Consider the following 18,909-nt stretch of genomic DNA (forward strand, 5'->3'; position numbering starts at 1 on the left):
TGTGCTGCTCTGGCTTCGCCAGAAGCGGCTTAGTCATGCTGGCCACATGGCCCGGAAAAACTGTCTGCGGAAGCGGTCAAACACCGGCTCCCTTGGCCAGTAAAGCGAGATGAGCGCCGCAACCCCAGAGTCGTTCACGACTGGACTTAAATGTCCCTTTATTTGAGCACTAAAGCATGTGGTTTGTGCCACGTGCAGATCGGGCGGGGGGGCACTGATGCGCCGCTGAGTCATGTGAGCTGCACTGGGAGGCCACATCTCCAAAATGTGTTCATTCCTGATTTTAGCATTCTTTTCTGCTGCCCAGTTTCCGCCGCAGTTTAGACCAGCAGCAGCTGCTTACCCAGATCCCAGCGTTTGCGAGAAGGACGGTGCTAAAGCAATTGTATAAACAATGTTTTGCCATTGGGTTATATGGTTGGCTGGGTTTCCCCCCTTTCTATTCCTCTTTGTTTTAAACTTGTTTCCTCTTTGTTTTAAACTTGTTTCATTGACCACAAGCTTGACATGAGCCAACAGTGTGACGCGGCAGCTGAAAAAGCCAATGCAATTCTGGGCTGCATCAATAGGAGTATAGGATCTAGATCAAGGGAAGTAATAGTGGCACTGTATTCTGCTCTGGTCAGACCTCACCTGGAGTACTGTGTCCAGTTCTGGGCACCACAGTTCAAGAAGGACACTGACAAACTGGAACGTGTCCAGAGGAGGGCAACCAAAATGGTCAAAGGCCTGGAAACGATGCCTTATGAGGAACGGCTAAGGGAGCTGGGCATGTTTAGCCTGGAGAAGAGGAGGTTAAGGGGTGATATGATAGCCATGTTCAAATATATAAAAGGATGTCATATAGAGGAGGGAGAAAGGTTGTTTTCTGCTGCTCCAGAGAAGCGGACACGGAGCAATGGATCCAAACTACAAGAAAGAAGATTCCACCTAAACATTAGGAAGAACTTCCTGACAGTAAGAGCTGTTTGACAGTGGAATTTGCTGCCAAGGAGTGTGGTGGAGTCTCCTTCTTTGGAGGTCTTTAAGCAGAGGCTTGACAGCCATATGTCAGGAGTGCTCTGATGGTGTTTCCTGCTTGGCAGGGGGTTGGACTCGATGGCCCTTGTGGTCTATTCCAACTCTATGATTCTATGGTATGACATGCTGTGATGTTGTTCATTTGCTACAACGAAGAGCAGGCTGAAAGTGGTGAAAGTAAATAAATTAAAGATGGGGCGACGTGTTGGGGGCATAGGCTTGGCCCCCGCACCTTCCTTTTTTTCCTTAGAAGTTAAACACTTTGCAAGTGCAAGTGGCGGAGGATTTCAAAAAATTTGGCATGGCACAGAGAGGGTGGATAGAGAGAAACTCGTTCCCTTCTCTCTGGAACTCATGGACCTGCAGTGAAGCTGAATGTTGAAAGATTCAGAAAAGAGAAAGTGCTTCTTCATGTAGTGCATAATCTATGGAACTCCCTGCCACAGGAGACAAAGATGGCCACCAACCTAGATGGCTTAAAAGCAACAAATTCTTTTTCTTCTTTTTCCTTTTTCATTCATTACATACATCTCATATCCATAACATTTACTATACATTCCTTCCTCCCTCCCCTTCTGGACTTCCCCCAACTTCCGTTTCTGGTTTGTTTCTCCTTTCACCCACTTTGCTACCTCCTAAAAGAAAATAATGCTAGTAACATATTTATACAACAACATCAAACCTTAAAACATAAAACCTTAAAACCTAAAAATAAAACACACCATCCTATTTCTCTATCTTCCACACATTTTCTAATGCTAATAATGTGAATGTTTATTTAAATCCTGCCATCAAGTCTATCAACTTCCTTTGTTTCTTCAAGTATAATATAAATGGTTCCCTTTCTTTTTCAAAGTCACTGTTGTCTTTTTCTCTTAGTCTGTCATTTTTGCCAGTTCTGCATAGTTCATCAGCTTCTCTTGCCATTGTTCTTTAGTTGGTGCAGTGGTACCTCGGGTTACATACGCTTCAGGTTACATATGCAGACTCCACTAACCCAGAAATAGTTAAGAACTTTGCTTCAGGATGAGAACAGAAATCGTGCTCTGGCGGCAGGAGGCCCCATTAGCTTAAAGTGGTGCTTCAGGTTAAGAACAGTTTCAGGTTAAGTACGGACCTCCAGAACGAATTAAGTACTTAGCCCGAGGTACCACTGAATTTCTCCAGTCTTCCAGTTTTGTGCAATCATAATTCCATAATTTAATCCAATCCTCAAGAGAAAGAGACAAATTCATGGAGGAAGAGAGGACTATTGATGGCTACCAGCTACAATGGCTCTGCTCCACAGTCAGAGGCAGCAATGCTTCTCAGTTCCAGTTGCTGGAAACCACCGGAGGGGAGAGGGTTTTGCGCTCCGATCCTGCTAGTGGGATCCTCCCAGGCATCGGGATTAGATGGGTCATTGGCCTGATCCATCTGGCTCTTCATCTGTTCTTTTTTTTATAGATTTTTTATTAGTTTTTAGCATATCGTTTTCAAATAATTAAACATATTTTTTACATCTTATACAATTTTTTTGGGCTTCCGTCAATCACGGCTGAATATTTCCCAACCTATTCACTTAAGATACATTTCTTACTTTCACTATTACCTTTAAATTTCATAACTAAAGTCTCTCTTCTTTCTCTATTTTGCAATATTTCTCCTTACAAAACTTCTTGCAGTCCTACTAACGTCATTTGTTGATTGCAGTTGCTCTTCAAATAGTTCGTATATTTCTCCCAATCTTCTGTAAATCTCTGGTCCCGCAGGTTTCGAATCCTTCCTGTTGTTTTGTCTAACTCCGTGTAGTCCATTAATTTTGTCTGCCATTCTTCTTTCGTGGCTCTTCGTCTGTTCTTAGGTAGCAGGTTCCAGCTGAAGCTCTCTGTCATCTTCACTGCTGATCTCAGAGTGGCTGAAATGCGAACGTTGTCTGATCTTCACATCCCCCTTTTGCAACGCTTTCCCTCTTTCCCCATCCCTTGCGTACTAGCCTGCCCTTCTGTGATTCATTGCCTTCCTTAAAATAACCCCAAGTGGGGCAAAGATCACAACACAGTAGAAGCTTTCCCTACAAACTCTTGTTTTCGACAACGCTCCCTTTCCCCTGCTGTCAAAATAAACAACACCCCCCTCTACCCCAAACCCTGGAGACTGGAGTTTACCCAAATGCTGTACAGTGGTACCTTGGGTTAAGTACTTAATTCGTTCCGGAGGTCTGTTCTTAACCTGAAACTGTTCTTAACCTGAAGCACCACTTTAGCTAATGGGGCCTTCTGCTGCCGCTGCACTGCCGCCCCCCAATTTCTGTTCTTATCCTGAAGCAAAGTTCTTAACCTGAGGTAATATTTCTGGCTTGGGAGAAAAGTAATGACAAACCTAGACAGCATCTTAAAAAGTAGAGACATCACCTTGCCAACAAAGGTCTGTTTAGTTAAAGCTATGGTTTTCCCAGTAGTGAGGTATGGAAGTGAAAGCTAGACCATAAAGAAGGCTGATCACCGAAGAATGGATGCTTTTGAATTATGGTACTGGAGGAGACTCTTGAGAGTCCCATGGACTGCAAGAAGATCAATCCTCTCCATTCTGAAGGAAATCAGCCCTGAGTGCTCACTGGAAGGACAGATCCTGAAGGTCAGGCTCCAAATGTTTGGCCACCTCATGAGAAGAGAAGACTCCCTGGAAAAGACCCTGATGTTGGGAAAGATGGAGGGCACAAGGAGAAGGGGACGACAGAGGACGAGATGGTTGGACAGTGTTCTCGAAGCTACGAACATGAGTTTGACCAAACTGGGAGGCAGTGGAAGACAGGAGTGCCTGGCGTGCTCTGGTCCAGGGGGTCACAAAGAGTCGGACACGACTAAACAACAACAATATTTCTGGGTTAGCGGAGTCTGTAACCTGAAGCTTCTGTAATCTGAAGCGTATGTAACCCGAGGTACCACTGTACTCTCTTTGAAACCGAGAAACAATTTTGCCCAGGTTCACATCTATAAGGGATGGAGCTGCTCAGGTGGGGATGCTCAATGGTGAGGAGGAAAAGGCACTCAGGCCTCATGTATCCTGAGAAACTTTGGTACAGTACTCAAAAGAACGTAAGGCCATAAATTATAAGGAGAGCCTAGCAGGATCAGGCCAGTAGTCCATTGAGTCCAGAGTCCTGTTCTCACAGTGGCCAACCAGAAGGAAGAAAAAAGAGGCTACACATTCTTCTGGAAAGGTCTATCTGAACAAGAACATCCTTTCTTTTTCATGCAAGGTGAGACGTAGGTAGGACCTTTGGCAACTTAAGTTGACAGAATACGCGCAGCTTGCAGTCTTAACATACAGAATACGAGAACAAGAAGAACACACGCTTGGAGAAGGTTGGAAAACGTTTGTTGACTAATGGGAAATAACTGTGTACAGCTGAAAACGCTGGCAGCATGAAGATAAATTCAACTGTGTAAATAAGTTTTGATGGATGTAATAGTGGAATGGGACGTGGGTGGCACTGTGGGTTAAACCACAGAGCCTAGGACTTGCTGATTGGAAGGTTGGCGGTTCGAATCCCTGCGACGGGGTGAGCTCCTGTTGCTCAGTCCCTGCTCCTGCCAACCTAGCAGTTCGAAAGCATGCCAAAGTGAAAGTAGATAAATCAGTACCACTCCGGCGGGAAGGTAAACGGCATTTCCATGCGCTGCTCTGGTTTGCCAGAAGCGGCTTAGTCATGCTGGCCACATGACCCAGAAGCTGTACACCAGCTCCCTCAGCCAGTAAAGCGAGATGAGCGCCGCAACCCCAGAGTCGGCCACAACTGGACCTAATGGTTAGGGCTCCGTTTACTTTTAATAGTGGAATACTGAATGGTATAGTTTTTTTTATAAAATATGCAGGGATTTATGATATGCAAAATGGAGCATGGAAGGAGAAGAAGGGAAGTCATTGATATCTTAAGGATGTAAAAACGAGTACTTTAAATTGTATAACAGAAAATTTAATAAAAATTATATTCCTTGGGATTCTCTTCTTTTTGGCTTTCCTGACTTAGGTGAAGACTGACCCAGTCCACCGGATCCCTTCTCAGGGTAACCTGTTGGCCCCTTCTCTTCTCCATCCTGGCCCAGCCAGTCCCCCTCCCCACCCAGGGCCCCCAACACAGAGTTTCATTTGACCTCCCCCCCATTTGAAAATGCTGCCTGCGTTGGCTATGAGATCACGGCTGCCTTCACTGGCATAGCAGAAGGAAGGAGAGTGATGAGGGCTGGCTTAAATTCAACGCGAGATCTGAGTAGGTTATGCAAAGCAGAGCCTGTTCCAAGTATGTGGTTACACTTGGCTTACAATGTGGGCAGCTTGTGGGTTCCATGTTCTTTTGTCGCGCAATGAATATATAAGGAGGTGAGCTTTATTCGAAGGGTTGAGAATCGCTCATTAATGCCGGTAGGGACTTCTGACAGGATCGTTTTTGATAGCAAAGCCTGTGTTCTTCTTGTTCTCTTATTCTGTGCGTTAAGTCTGCGAGCTGCGCATATTCTGTCACCTTAAGTTGCCAAAGGTCCTACCTACGTCTCACCTTGAATGAAAAAGAAAGGATGTTCTTGTTCAGATAGACCTTTCCAGAAGAATGTGTAGCCTGCTTTTTCGTCCTTCAGTTGTCCCTCACCTGCTCTTCGAGTCTCTTGGAGCGCTGCAATATCAATACTAATACGCTCCACAATGGCGATCAAGATTATACCTCAACGCAGGCTTCAAGGAAGGAAAGGTAAAGGGACCCCTGACCATTAGGTCCAGTCGTGACCGACTCTGGGGTTGCAGCGCTCATCTTGCTTTACTGGCCGAGGGAGCCGGGATACAGCTTCCAGGTCGTGTGGCCAGCATGACTAAACCGCTTCTGACGAACCAGAGCAGCGCACGGAAACGCCGTTTACCTTCCCGCCGGAGCAGTACCTATTTATCTATTTGCACTCTGACGTGCTTTCGAACTGCTAGGTTGGCAGGAGCAGGGACTGAGCAACAGGAGCTCACCCCGTCCCGGGGATTCGAACCGCCAGCCTTCTGATCGGCAAGCCCTAGGCTCTGTGGTTTAACCCACAGCGCCACCCGTGTCCCAATCAAGGAAGGAAACCAAGGCGCAAAATGAACACTCAAGCCCTTCAAGATCCCATTAAGCGAGATTGCTTCCAAACGACTCTTAAGGACCATCTGCTTTCAGAATTCCCTGGAAACATTAAGGAACACTGGACCAAGCTAAAAACATCCATTATTGCAGCCTGTGAACAAACTATTGGATACCAAACCAAGAAACACCAGGACTGGTTTGATGAGAATGACAGTGAGATTGAACGGATGAGTGACAACAAAAGGTAGGCCTTTCAGAGCTGGCAAAGAGATAGAAACTGTGCCACTAAGAAAAAATGGCCTTCACAGTTACTTACAGACTCATTGTAAAACCGTGTTTATGGAAGACAATCTTTTTTTTTTAAATAATATTTATTAGTTTTCCAACAAATTGAACACCACACTACAAAAAAAGAAAAAAGAAAAAACATACAATAATACAATACAAAACAACAACAACTGCAAAACACTAACATACAACTAACAAAACAAAACAAAAACCATTTAAAACACAGTCCAATTTCAATATCTTATCTTTCTTTCACTAATTTCCACGACCTCCTCACACCTCCCTTTTTGTATTCCACTTCTATTAATTGTTTCAGCAAATCCTTTTCATCTTCCTCTGTTTTCTATGGAAGACAATCTTACTCGGCTACGAGGGATCGCCAAAGAAGAAAGAAGATATAAGGAGGGCTGTTTGATTTCTGCAGTCTCTCTCTCACACGCAGAGTTCCACATGAAATCTGACATCTTCTAGCAGAGAATTGGGAAGAATTAAAACTGGGAGGGGCGGGAGACTTGGCAGGAAGGCTGTATATCCATCCAATAATTTATAATTTAAAATCCCAGTTCCGCTGACTAGCTCGCATCATGACTGTGAAGATGCAGCCGCAGCTGGAACAGATCCAGTCACCTTTGTTCACGGTGCTTTCAGAAACGTGGGCCTTAGATCAGACCAATTGCCACTTGAAATGCATGGGTTTTTATCTTATCCACAGTAGATAAGGGAGTGTATCTTCCGATAAATTTAAATTAGCTTGAAACCAATGTAAACGAGCTTCGTCACTGTCGCTGCTCCCCCTCCCTGACCAAAATCGTAATTTTGTGAGGGCTCTTTGAGATCTGTAACCCCTTCACAGGACTTCAGTTTCAAAAGTTCCTCAGCTGAGTATGAAGAATTGTATAGTTTAAATGGGTCAGAAACTGGTTTAAATTGGTAGTGTAGACATACCTTAAGGGGAACAATAAACCCCAGTCCTACTGAGGGCAGCCCTTACAATTTGAAAATAAATGGGAAAGGGAAATGAACATGTTTTGATTGATATGAGTTGAAAGTATAAAATGGCATGTATAAGGGCATGTATAAGACGCTTTGTTTAGAAAGGAAATTGGCCAAATCTCTGGTCCTGGCTGCAAATCTTGCTGTCTATTTTATGTTTCCCTCCTGACAAATCCGTATCCCAATTCAAACACTGTTGAATGGATCCGAGTGTCATTTGACTAAGTATACAATCTTGCATTTCCTGGAGCATCTGCCTCAGAGGTGACACTGAGGCCTCGCTTCGCTCCAAGGCTTGGAGTCATCAGCCTTAATTTGTGAGATTCCAATTATGACGAGGTCTGCAATTACCTAGCAATCTCATTAACCCCCCTCGCCATAAAAGCACGGCGGGATTATTTCTGGTATGATTACGGTTGTGGCAGCGGAAGGAGCCAGGGGTTTCCTGCGTGATAACATCCCAGGGTGCAAGAATCATTAAGCTACCTCTCTGGGGTCTGGATTTAACTTATTATATTACATGCAGGAAGGTTGGGGGGTGAACTGAAGCACAAAGAGGGATCTGCTCTCCTCATCCACTGGCAAAAAATCAAAAACACCCTCCACCCCCACCCCCCCACTGTGGACAGACTTAATATTGTAAATCGGTCGTTCAGGTATTGTAAAAGGGTCATTGGCAACTAGCGCTTTTTTCTCTTTTTTTGCAATGTAACAAGCTTTATTAATAGTCTTACAATACATTACATATACAATGGTAAGGTAAAGGTAAAGGTACCCCTGCCGGTACGGGCCAGTCTTGCCAGACTCTAGGGTTGTGCGCCCATCTCACGAGGCCGGGAGCCAGCGCTGTCCGAAGACACTTCCGGGTCACGTGGCCAGCGTGACGAAGCTACTCTGGCGAGCCAGAGCTGCACACGGAAACGCCGTTTACCTTCCCGCTGGTAAGCGGCCCCTATTTATCTACTTGCACCCGGGGGTGTTTTCGAACTGCTAGGTTGGCAGGCGCTGGGACTGAACGACGGGAGCGCACCCCGCCACGGGGATTCGAACCGCCGACCACGCAATCGGCAAGTCCTAGGCGCTGAGGTTTTACCCACAGCACCACCTGCGTCCCTATATACAATGGTACCTCGGGTTAAGTACTTAATTCGTTCCGGAGGTCCGTTCTTAACCTGAAACTGTTCTTAACCTGAAGCACCACTTTAGCTAATGGGGCCTCCTGCTGCTGCCGCGCCCCCGGAGCACGATTTCTGTTCTCATCCTGAAGCAAAGTTCTTAACCCGAAGTACTATTTCTGGGTTAACGGAGTCTGTAACCTGAAGCGTATGTAACCTGAAGCGTCTGTAACCCGAAGTACCACTGTAACATTATTATTTTTTTAAAGAGCTAAAACAATTCAAATCTGCCCATGCTGAGAGTACTTCTTGTTTTTGTTTTTTTTTTTAAAATCTGTGTTGGCAAACTGTTGCACTAACATATCAGGAATGCGGAAGCAATTGCAAAGCATGACCTAGGAATAGAAGGGGGAAGAGAAAGGAACAGACTCCCTCAGGAGGTGGTGAGCTCTCCTTCCTCGGAGGTTTTTAAGCAGAAGTTGGACGGCCATCTGTCAGGGATGCTTTAGCTGAGATTCCTGCCTTGCAGGGGGTTGGACTAGATAATAATAATAATAATAATAATAATAATAATAATAATAATTTATTTATACCCCGCCCATCTGGCTGGGCTTCCCCAGCCACTCTGGGCGGCTTCCAACAAAATATTAAAATACAGTAAAGGTAAAGGTAAAGGGACCCCTGACCATTAGGTCCAGTTGTGGCCGACTCTGGGGTTGCGGCGCTCATCTCGCTTTATTGGCCAAGGGAGCCGGCGTACAGCCTCCGGGTCATGCGGCCAGCATGACTAAGCCACTTCTGGCGAACCAGAGCAGCGCACAGAAACGCCGTTTACCTTCCCGCCGGAGTGGTACCTATTTATCTACTTGCACATTGACGTGCTTTCGAACTGCTAGGTTGGCAGGAGCGGGGACCGAGCAACGGGAGCTCACCCCGTCACGGGGATTTGAACCGCCGACCTTCTGATCAGCAAGTCCTAGGCTCTGTGGTTTAACCCACAGCGCCACCCACGTTCCTTTAAAATACAGTAATGTAGTTTAAATTATGTCATGGCATCATGACATTTAGCATTGGGGTCCCTTTCAAATCTACCTTTTTATGATTCTTACTCTTAACCCATATATTGAAACATATATATATATATATATATATATATATATATAATGAGCTAAAGAAAATCTTTAGATATACATTTTGGAAAAAGCCAGAGGCATTCTTGTTAGGAATGGTAGGAGAAGATATAGTTAAGAATGATAAGAAACTGTTTTTATATGCAACAACAGCGGCGAGGTTACTGCTAGCCCAGGTTTGGAAACAGCAGCAATTGCCAACAGTAGAAGAATGGCGACAGAAGGTAATGGAATATGCAGAAATAGCCAAACTAACAGGGAAAATTCGACAACAGGGCGAGGAAACATTTCAAAAAGAATGGGGGGAAATTATGTTGTATATAGGAAAGATAAGATGAAATAGTGAAACCAGTAGAATTGGAAACAAAACCTCATAACGGGAAAGATTAAGAAAAGTGAAGGATAATGAAAATAATAAGAAACAAAATGTATAAGGAAACTATTGTAACTAACAGTAGTGGTAAATGAATACAGGCATACAACAAGAATTGTATAAATATGAGGATTTATTTGTTTATATAACAAATATATAACAATATATAAAATGGAAGAAAATATATAACTATATATTTATATAACAATATATAAAATGGAAGAAAATAATGTGATAAAATTATATGTGATATAAAAAACCTGAAGAAGGGAGGAGGGAAGTCAGCTCTGAAGAGCAAGTGTAAATGTAAAATGTAATACAGTATTTGTATGTGGTGTATCTAATTGAAAAACTAATAAAGATTATTTGAAAAGGAAAAGAAAAGAAAAAAGAAACATGCTCCCAGTGGTGAATCAGTTAGAGCTAGAATTGATTCACAGTGGTTTGAGCAACGAAAGCTTGCAAGCCTGTATTCTTACTAGGCTAAAGACCCCATCTCTTCTCTGTCGTGAAATGGGATGTGGAAGAAGGGGAACAGCCTGCAACCATCAGTGGGGTGGTCCACCCGCCTGGATCTCCACTGAGCTCTTGCGGAAGCCACAGCAAAAGGATCACAGCCGGCCCCCTAAGATTCTCGAGGCATGAGGAAATCTCCCTCTCAAGCAAATTGCTACACGCAGCTCGCTGAGCGCGGAGGGACTTTCTTTGTTTTAGTCACACTTCCCTCTCAGAACAATTTCACAACTCTCAGCGTTTGGTCACCGTGAGAGTTGCCAGCTTTTTAATTGAAAACAACAACCCTTGCGCTGTGTTCACACGATGGGCTTTCGTGAGCAAAAAATCCCCTCTATCAGAAGAGGGGCTTTCGGCCGGTTAACAAGATCTGGGCCTAAATTGGTTACACACTCAGCAATTTCACTATTTTCTAAGCATGCCTGAAGTGCAGGAGGCAGTCACCAGGAATTTGAACTCACTCGAGGGTTGGGTTAGATCCAGAATGTACAGACGACTTGTCTTTTTTATATGTTCTTTGCTGTTAAACCATCTGTTTTTGCCTCTCCTGTTAAGTTGTGGGCGAACATATCAGACGACACAGCGATTCTTCCAAGCAGCTCTTTATTTGTAAGCTGGAACAGAACTAAACTGAGGAGCTCAGTCAGCCTGCTTATATAGAGCTCCAGAACAATGTAACTGTTGCCATTTTCTGAAACTATCCAATCACTGAACTGAACGTCACTTTTCGATCCTTCATTTGCATAACTATCTACAGTATCCCCCTGCTGGCCCAGGGTGAGAACTTCAGTACATAACATCTCCCTTCTTCGAAATCTGCTTGGGTCTTCGAAGCATGTCGACTAATGTGTTGTGGGGAAAGCTGTGGCTTGCTCTCCCTTTTAGATCTGCCTCTGCAAATATTTGAGAAAACTCCTTAAAAACAGCCTGCTGATGGTTCTTGACTCCAGTCCGCCTTGCAGATATATAAATAGAGTTGGTTCCCTGATGCGCTGCAGGGGGTGTCATGAAAGAGGAACCAACTGATGGCAAACATGTGTACAGATTTGAGGAAGAGGCAAGGAAGGAAATTCCTGAAATGCCAGGTGTACTGGTCCTTTTAAACTTCCAAACCGTGTCTTTTGCCAATTTGGGGTGAGTCGAATACAGACTTAATATGAAAACCACTTATCGTTTTTCTCCAAGTAGCTTAATAATAGTAAAGGTAAAGGTACCCCTGCCCATACGGGCCAGTCTTGACAGACTCTAGGGTTGTCAGGTTTGGAACTTAACTGGTTAAGAAGTTCCCATGATGCCTCAACATTCTGACGTCAGTTTTTAGAAGCTGGGAGGAGCTTGGGAGGAGTTCTGTCTCTTTCTCCTGGGTCTTTGAGGGGGAAAGTCGCAGTTTTTCCTCATGGCTGAGGTGAGCCCAGGAGATCCCTGGGGAATGTCGGAATAAAGAACTGAAATGGACAAACCTGGACTCTGTGTGTGTTTGACAAAGGACGTGACAGTTTTTCACCGCTGTGTTTATCTCTGCTAAGGTGTGACTGAGAGCTACCGGACGACGGAGCTGAGTGGCGCAGCTGAGGGAAGCGCGCCGGACCGGGCTGCCATAAATAGCTAATTGAGGACCAATAAATCAATTAGCGGGGTCCCAATATACTATTGCCCACAGGTTATGGGTACTAATCACCGCTTGTAAAACTGTCACTGGAAGTGCCGGAATGCGTTTGAAGTTGGCGATCTGAGAAACGGCAGCTGGCCGGAGGTCGGAGGCTGCTTTCAGTGAGTTTTGCCTGGTGTTAAGAGGCAAGGAGAGCTGCGGACCTGAAGGCAGCAAGGAATCGCTTCTCCACGGGTGCCAGAGGAGCTTGTGAACTGTAAGTACAGCTTGGGGCCCCTTGGGAGAACGGAAGAAGATGGCAGGCTGCCAGGTCTTGGAGGACATTCCATGCTCACTTTAAGAAGTTGGGCAACCTGGCTGCTGACCTGAAGTCTACTGTTCTGGGTGCCAGGAAGCCAGAGGCCGTTTGGCTAGTGCTCCAGGGAGTTTGTGAGGCTGGAGGCGGACAGCAAGGGCCGGGAGATGGCTGCTTCAGAACAGGAAGGCAAGATGGCGCTGACCACCTTCGTGAGAGCCGGTGCACAGCTGGGAAGGGCTGTGGGCCCCAGAGGGGGGGGGCGAAGGGACTATTGGCACTGTTGCTGTTGCTGCCAGGTTTGCAGAGTCTGAAAGGGCTATCTGGGAATGTGCTGCATTTGCTGTGAAGCTTCAGCAAAAGGCCAGAGCCCTGGAGAAGGAACACAAAAGCCTAGAAATGGCTGGAGCCCCTGTCCCTGATGCTTTAGCCTCAAGGAGTGCTGCTGAGCAGGTGGGGGGGGGCGGACTTTTCCAAAGGCACGTTTAAAAAGTTTTCCACTGTACGTGCTGGAATGGAGTGGAGGTTCAGAGTGGGCGGAGCTGGCAAGGAGTGCTTTTCCGGAAGAAGGAGAAGGAGGCCAGCTGGGAGGAGCCCAAGGCAGTGATTTTCCACTGGAGTTCAACATCTGCGTGAGGAGCTTGGAGAGAGGCAAGCTGCTGGGAGCCCTTTACCTACCACTGGGGGTGCAGGAAGGCTTCCTGGGAGCCCTGGGAGCAGTGGGGGGGGCGGTGAGCAGTAAAAGCACAGAAAAGCCTCTTTTTCCAAAGGCTGCCAAGAGATGTTTGCGTCAAAAGTCGAGGCCTGGGAAACAGGACACAGCTACAGGCTTCAAGGCCAGCCATCTGCTGCAGAGGGAGATACGTGCTGCAGAGTTGTCTGGGAACTCTGAGATAAGTCCAGTCTTCAGAGCAACGCAGGATGTTGCGGTTTCGGACGCTGCCAAGGACAGAGGCAGCGGGACGTTTGTTGCTTCTATGGCAACTGTGAAGAACAACTCCAGCCAGGACACGGTGACACGCTGGGTGTTTTGGATTCTGCTATCAGGCAGCACCTGATAGGCAAGCCTGCAGGCAAAATGCGGAACTGCAGGGCTGTTTCAACAGGATTGACTGATATGTTCGCAGACGGAGCACAAAAAATCAGTCTGTGGTGTGGCTAACGTGTTTTTCTCTCCTTTACAGGAGGAGCAAGAGGTCTACGTTGTGCCGGGACTGAATTGTTGTCGGTTATCTGTATCTGCTCTAACGACGCAGGGGTTCAAAAAAAGTTGCTTTGAAAATGATACCTGTTCCATTTTCAGAGGGGGGCGACAACGGGTCAACATGAAAAGGGAGAACAATTTCTTTGTTCTGGAGACACCTCTGGAGGGTGGTGGGAACGTGCAAAAGTTGCACGGGTGCACAAAAGGGTACAAACTCCAGAAATGTGGGAGGAGGTCCCTAGGGTGCAGGGCATGCAAAGGTGCAAAGGTACTTGGTTTTCCCGGGTTTGGGAGGGTAGCCAAAGAAGCCCTTTGAGCTTGTTCACACACAGATCTGTCAGGACCCATGAGGTGTGAGAGTCTGGGTGGGGCCAGGTATGTGCCATCGCTGACAGATGACCACAGCCAGGTTGGCTGGTGTCTCTCTCTCAAATCACAGGGGGAGGCGGCGCAACTGATCAAGGATTGGGTTGCGGAGGTGGAACTAAGGTTTTCCACCAAGGTGCAAGGGTTCAAGAGCGACCGAGGGTCACAGTTTACTGGGTCTGCTCTGGAGGAATTTTTCAAGGAAAAGGGAATACGTCACCAGGTGACGGGTGCAAAGTCTTCTCAAGGGAGAAGGGAGGCTGTTACTGAACTCCGGTGATGGGGATCAGGTCCAGAATCAGGGTTCAAAACCCGGTGATGGGGACCAAGTCCAGGGTCAGGGTTCAGGGCAGGTTTGGGCATCTCCAAGGGTTGTGAAAGGAGTGTCCAGGTGTGAGGCTTCATCTCCGGTAATGGAGAAAGCTCACGGACGGGTTGTCAAGTCAGAGGGGGAAAAGTCTGACGGAGAAGACACAACTACTGGCCCTAATGGGTCAGTAGGGTATCAGGTCACAGGTGCGTGGAAAAGTGTCGCACAGTGTGATTCTGGGAGTGTTGAAGGGGTTCAACGGGTGCCTGGGGAAGATGCCGGGAAGTGGCACAAGGCAAAGGGAAAGGTGTTGAACTCAAAAGGGTCTTGTCAGAATTTTCGGCAAGAGGGGGTGTCAGGTTTGGAACTTAACTGGTTAAGAAGTTCCCATGATGCCTCAACATTCTGACGTCAGTTTTTAGAAGCTGGGAGGAGCTTGGGAGGAGTTCTGTCTCTTTCTCCTGGGTCTTTGAGGGGGAAAGTCGCAGTTTTTCCTCATGGCTGAGGTGAGCCCAGGAGATCCCTGGGGAATGTTGGAATAAAGAACTGAAATGGACAAACCTGGACTCTGTGTGTGTTTGACAAAGGACATGACAGTTTTTCACCGCTGTGTTTATCTCTGCTAAGGTGTGACTGAGAGCTACCGGACGACGGAGCTGAGTGGCGCAGCTGAGGGAAGCGCGCCGGACCGGGCTGCCATAAATAGCTAATTGAGGACCAATAAATCAATTAGCGGGGTCCCAATATACTATTGCCCACAGTGCGCCCATCTCACTCAAGAGGCCAGGAGCCAGCGCTGTCCACAGACACTTCCGGGTCACGTGGCCAGCGTGACATCGCTGCTCTGGCGAGCCAGAGCCGCACACGGAAACACCGTTTACCTTCCCGCTAGTAAGCGGTCCCTATTTATCTACTTGCACCCGGGGGTGCTTTCGAACTGCTAGGTTGGCAGGCGCTGGGAGCGAACAACGGGAGCGCACCCCGCCGCGGGGATTCGAACCGCCAACCATGCGATCAGCAAGTCCTAGGCTCTGTGGTTTAACCCACAGCGCCACCCGCGTCCCTGCTAATAATAGTAGTATTAATTTATTATTTATACTCTGTCCATCTGGCTGGGTTTCCCCAGCCACTCTGGGCAGCACCCAACAGAATATTAAAAACACAATAAAACATCAAAACTTAAAAACTTCCCAAAACAGGGTTGCCTTCAGATGTCTGCTGAAAGTCAGATAGTTCTTTATTTCCTTGACATCTGGTGGGAGGGTGTTCCACAGGGCGGGCACCACCACCGAGAAGGCCCTCTGCCTGGTTCCCTGCAGCCTCACTTCTCGCAGTGAGGGAGCTGCCAGAAGTCCCTTGGAGCTGGAGCTCAGTGTCCAGGCTGAACAATGGGGGTGGAGACGCTCCTTCAGGTATAGCTTGCTTGTCTTGGCTTCCCGGGGTCTTCACTCACCTCCTGAGGTGCAACTGGAGGTGTCAGAAATTGAACCCAAGACTCTCTGTGTGCATTAGTTGGCTGTGATCCAGCTAAGCTGTTTGCAAAGAAGGTGGGAGAGCGGGCAGGGAACTTGCCCAAAGCAGCCAGGCTTATCCAGAAACATATCATCCTTATTCCCCCCCCCCCATTTTTCCTCCCTCCCTCTCTCCACTCTCCCACACAAAACCCACCCACCCCCTGACTTCCCTCAGTTCCAGTCTTTGCTGTTTTCTGCATGCAACAAAGTTGTATAGATCCTCAAACTATTTAGCTGATTATTATCAATAAAAAGTTTGTGAATGTTTATTCAAACCCAGCCAAGGAGTCCAGTTCACTTTGTTGCGTCTTCAGATACTTTGTAAAGGGTTCCCATTCATCTTTAAAGTCACAGTTATCCTTGTCCTGTAGCTTATATGTCAGTTTTGCCAGTTCTGCATAGTCCATCAATTTTTCTTGCCATGATTCTTTAGTTGGGGTTTCTTCAGTCTTCCATCCTTGTGCTACCAGAACTCTCGTGGCCGTTGTTGCATACATGAAGATGTTTTTCAGCTTTTTTGGCAGATCTTTCCCTACAATCCCTAACAAAAATGCTTCAGGTTTTTTAACAAATGTCAAATGGAACATTTTCTTCAATTCGTTGTATATCATTTCCCAAAATTTTTTAATTACTTTACAATCCCACCACATATGATAAGATGTCCCCTCCTTTTCCTTACGCTTCCAACATCTATTTGAACTAGTTTTATACATTTTCCCTAACTGCACTGGTGTTGTGTACCATCTGTACATTATCTTCATGCAATTCTCCTTCAATAGGGAACAATCTGTAAATTTTAAATCAGTTTTCCATAATTTTTCCCAATCTTCCATCATAATATTATGACCTACATCTTGTGCTGTTTCCCCCCTCTCCTGACTCTTTCTCTTCTCTTCCGCCACAGATCCGGGCTTACATTGGGGGCATCAGTCCTGACCACATCGAGAATGAGGACATGAAAGCCTTCCGATTCAGCGCCTTCAACCCCATCGTGGACCCGTGGCTCTTCATCATTTTCCGCAAAACCGTCTTCCGCAGCATCCGGAACTTTTTCTACTCCCAGTTCTGGTGGCCCTGGTGGTCCAGGACGCAGAAAACGTCTGCCACGCTGGGGACGCAGGACGGCATCCCTTTCCAAGACTATTCCGCCTGCTGAGAGCCAAAGCCACCCTACGGACGGGGTGCTTCCTGGCAGTGGGCTCAGAGGGACGGGGTGACGACTCAGAGGAGGAGCTGAAATGAGGTCCCACCTGCAGAACATCTCAGCAAGGATCCAGGAACTGGTGGGGTTAGGTTGGAGCAGGTGCGGGTGGTGGTGAAGGAACAGGTCTTTGGAGGGGAGAGATTCTTTCCCCCTACAATGGCATCCCCCAGAGGGAAATTTCCAGGAGGACATGGGAAGTGGCCAATTGGTCCGTCTAGCTCAGGAATGTCTCTACACTGATTGGCAGCTGCCCTCCAAGGTTTCAGGAAAGAGACAATTCCAGCCCTACCGGGAGATTCTGCTGCGGAGTGAACCTGGGACCTTGAACATGCAAAGCGGGTGCTCTATATCAGGGGAGCGATGACCCTTTCCATAGGGATGCTCTGCTTTGCGTTTCCTCATTGGTTAAAGAGGACGGGAGATCAGATTAAAAGGGCGTCTGTAATTCAACCACCAAGAGGGCAAAACAGAGGAAGAGGATGGAGAGAGAGAGAGAGAGAGAGAGAGAGAGAGAGAGAGAGAGAGAAGATAAATGTGACTGTATAGCATTGGGTTTGTCTGCATGTTGAGCAACCTGTGCCAGTCCCAGCTCTGCCTTGTTTGCTAACGTACCAAAACGGATAACGGATATTAAGTTTGTCCAGTTTCACGCTTCCGGCGTCGATTAGCGCACAGGGTTCGATTGTGAAGCTTTACTGTGAATCTTTGAAGGTGTAGAAATAAAAAGCTGCGAGTTTCTATCCGGCACGCCTGCGTGGCTGTACTTTAAAATGCACACAGACAGAGCTCAAACAGGGCCTGGCGAGTCTGCAGCTTAACTCTCACATAAACACAGCATAGGGGACGCGGGTGGTGCTGTGGGTTAAACCACAGAGCCTAGGACTTGCCGATCAAAAGGTTGGCGGTTCGAATCCCCGCGACGGTGTCAGCTCCCGTTGCTCGGTCCCTGCTCCTGCCAACCTAGCAGTTCGAAAGCACGTCAAAGTGCAAGTAGATAAATAGGTACCGCTCTGGCGGGAAAGTAAACGGCATTTCCGTGTGCTGCTCTGGTTCGCCAGAAGCAGCTTAGTCATGCTGGCCACATGACCTGGAAGCTGTACGCCGGCTCCCTCGGCCAGTAAAGCGAGATGAGCACCGCAACCCCAGAGTCAGTCATGACTGGACCTAATGGTCAGGGGTCCCTTTACCTTTAAACACAGCATGGAAGAAACCTTTGCCAACCTAGGATCATAGAGCTGGAAGGGGTCACCGGGTCATCTAGTCCAACCCCCCCGCAATGCAGGAATCTCAACTAAAGCATCCATGACAGATGGCCATCCAACCTCTGTCCTACAACTCCCATCAGCCCGAGCCAGCGCAGCACAGCTGTGTCTGATGGAAGTTGTAGTCCAAAATATCTCCAGGGAATCTTGGGGGAAAGTTTCCAAGGCGTACACAACTTTCTATTGCCATGTTGTTGAGCCAATACAAGCCAGCTATCGTTCCAATCCTAAACAAGTCGATTCAGAAATAAGTCCTGCTGAATTCAATAGTGCTTACTCCCAGGTAAGCAGGGTTAGAATTGCAGCCAAAATCTTTTTCCCAGAGGCTCAAAGTGGGGCGAGCTTACAGGCTACAATCCCTCTTTCCAGCTGACTTTCTGCTCTCCAGCCTACAGCCTTCCATTCAAAAGAGAATCAAGTAGCTAGTCCATATGATTATAGGGACGAACTTGAAAATATATGGCTAAAGTAAGGTTACAAGATGTTCCCGTTTCCCGGGGACAGTCCCCAGATTTACAAATCAGTCCCCATACAAAATCCATTGAAGTTGAAAAGTGCCATCAGATTCATTGGAAAAAAATCTGGTAACCTTAGGCTAAAGACCAGCGGGAGAGCTGAGCATGACAGGAT

The 18,909-nt window shown here is 46.9% G+C and overlaps 1 protein-coding gene across 1 annotated transcript in view; it reads left to right on the forward strand.

Moving 5' to 3' along the window:
• The window catches only part of PTGIR (prostaglandin I2 receptor), a 46,713-nt gene extending 28,949 nt beyond the window's left edge, over nucleotides 1–17,764 (forward strand). The window contains exon 2 of the mRNA XM_028742142.2: nucleotides 16,718–17,764. Within this exon, the coding sequence (XP_028597975.2) occupies nucleotides 16,718–16,969 (252 nt within the window). The 3' untranslated portion in view covers nucleotides 16,970–17,764. The remainder of the gene's footprint in view (nucleotides 1–16,717) is intronic.
• Nucleotides 17,765–18,909: the final 1,145 nt, after the last annotated feature.

This window comes from Podarcis muralis, chromosome 7, assembly GCF_964188315.1.
Source record: "Podarcis muralis chromosome 7, rPodMur119.hap1.1, whole genome shotgun sequence".
In the NCBI taxonomy this organism is placed as follows: Eukaryota; Metazoa; Chordata; class Lepidosauria; order Squamata; family Lacertidae; genus Podarcis; species Podarcis muralis.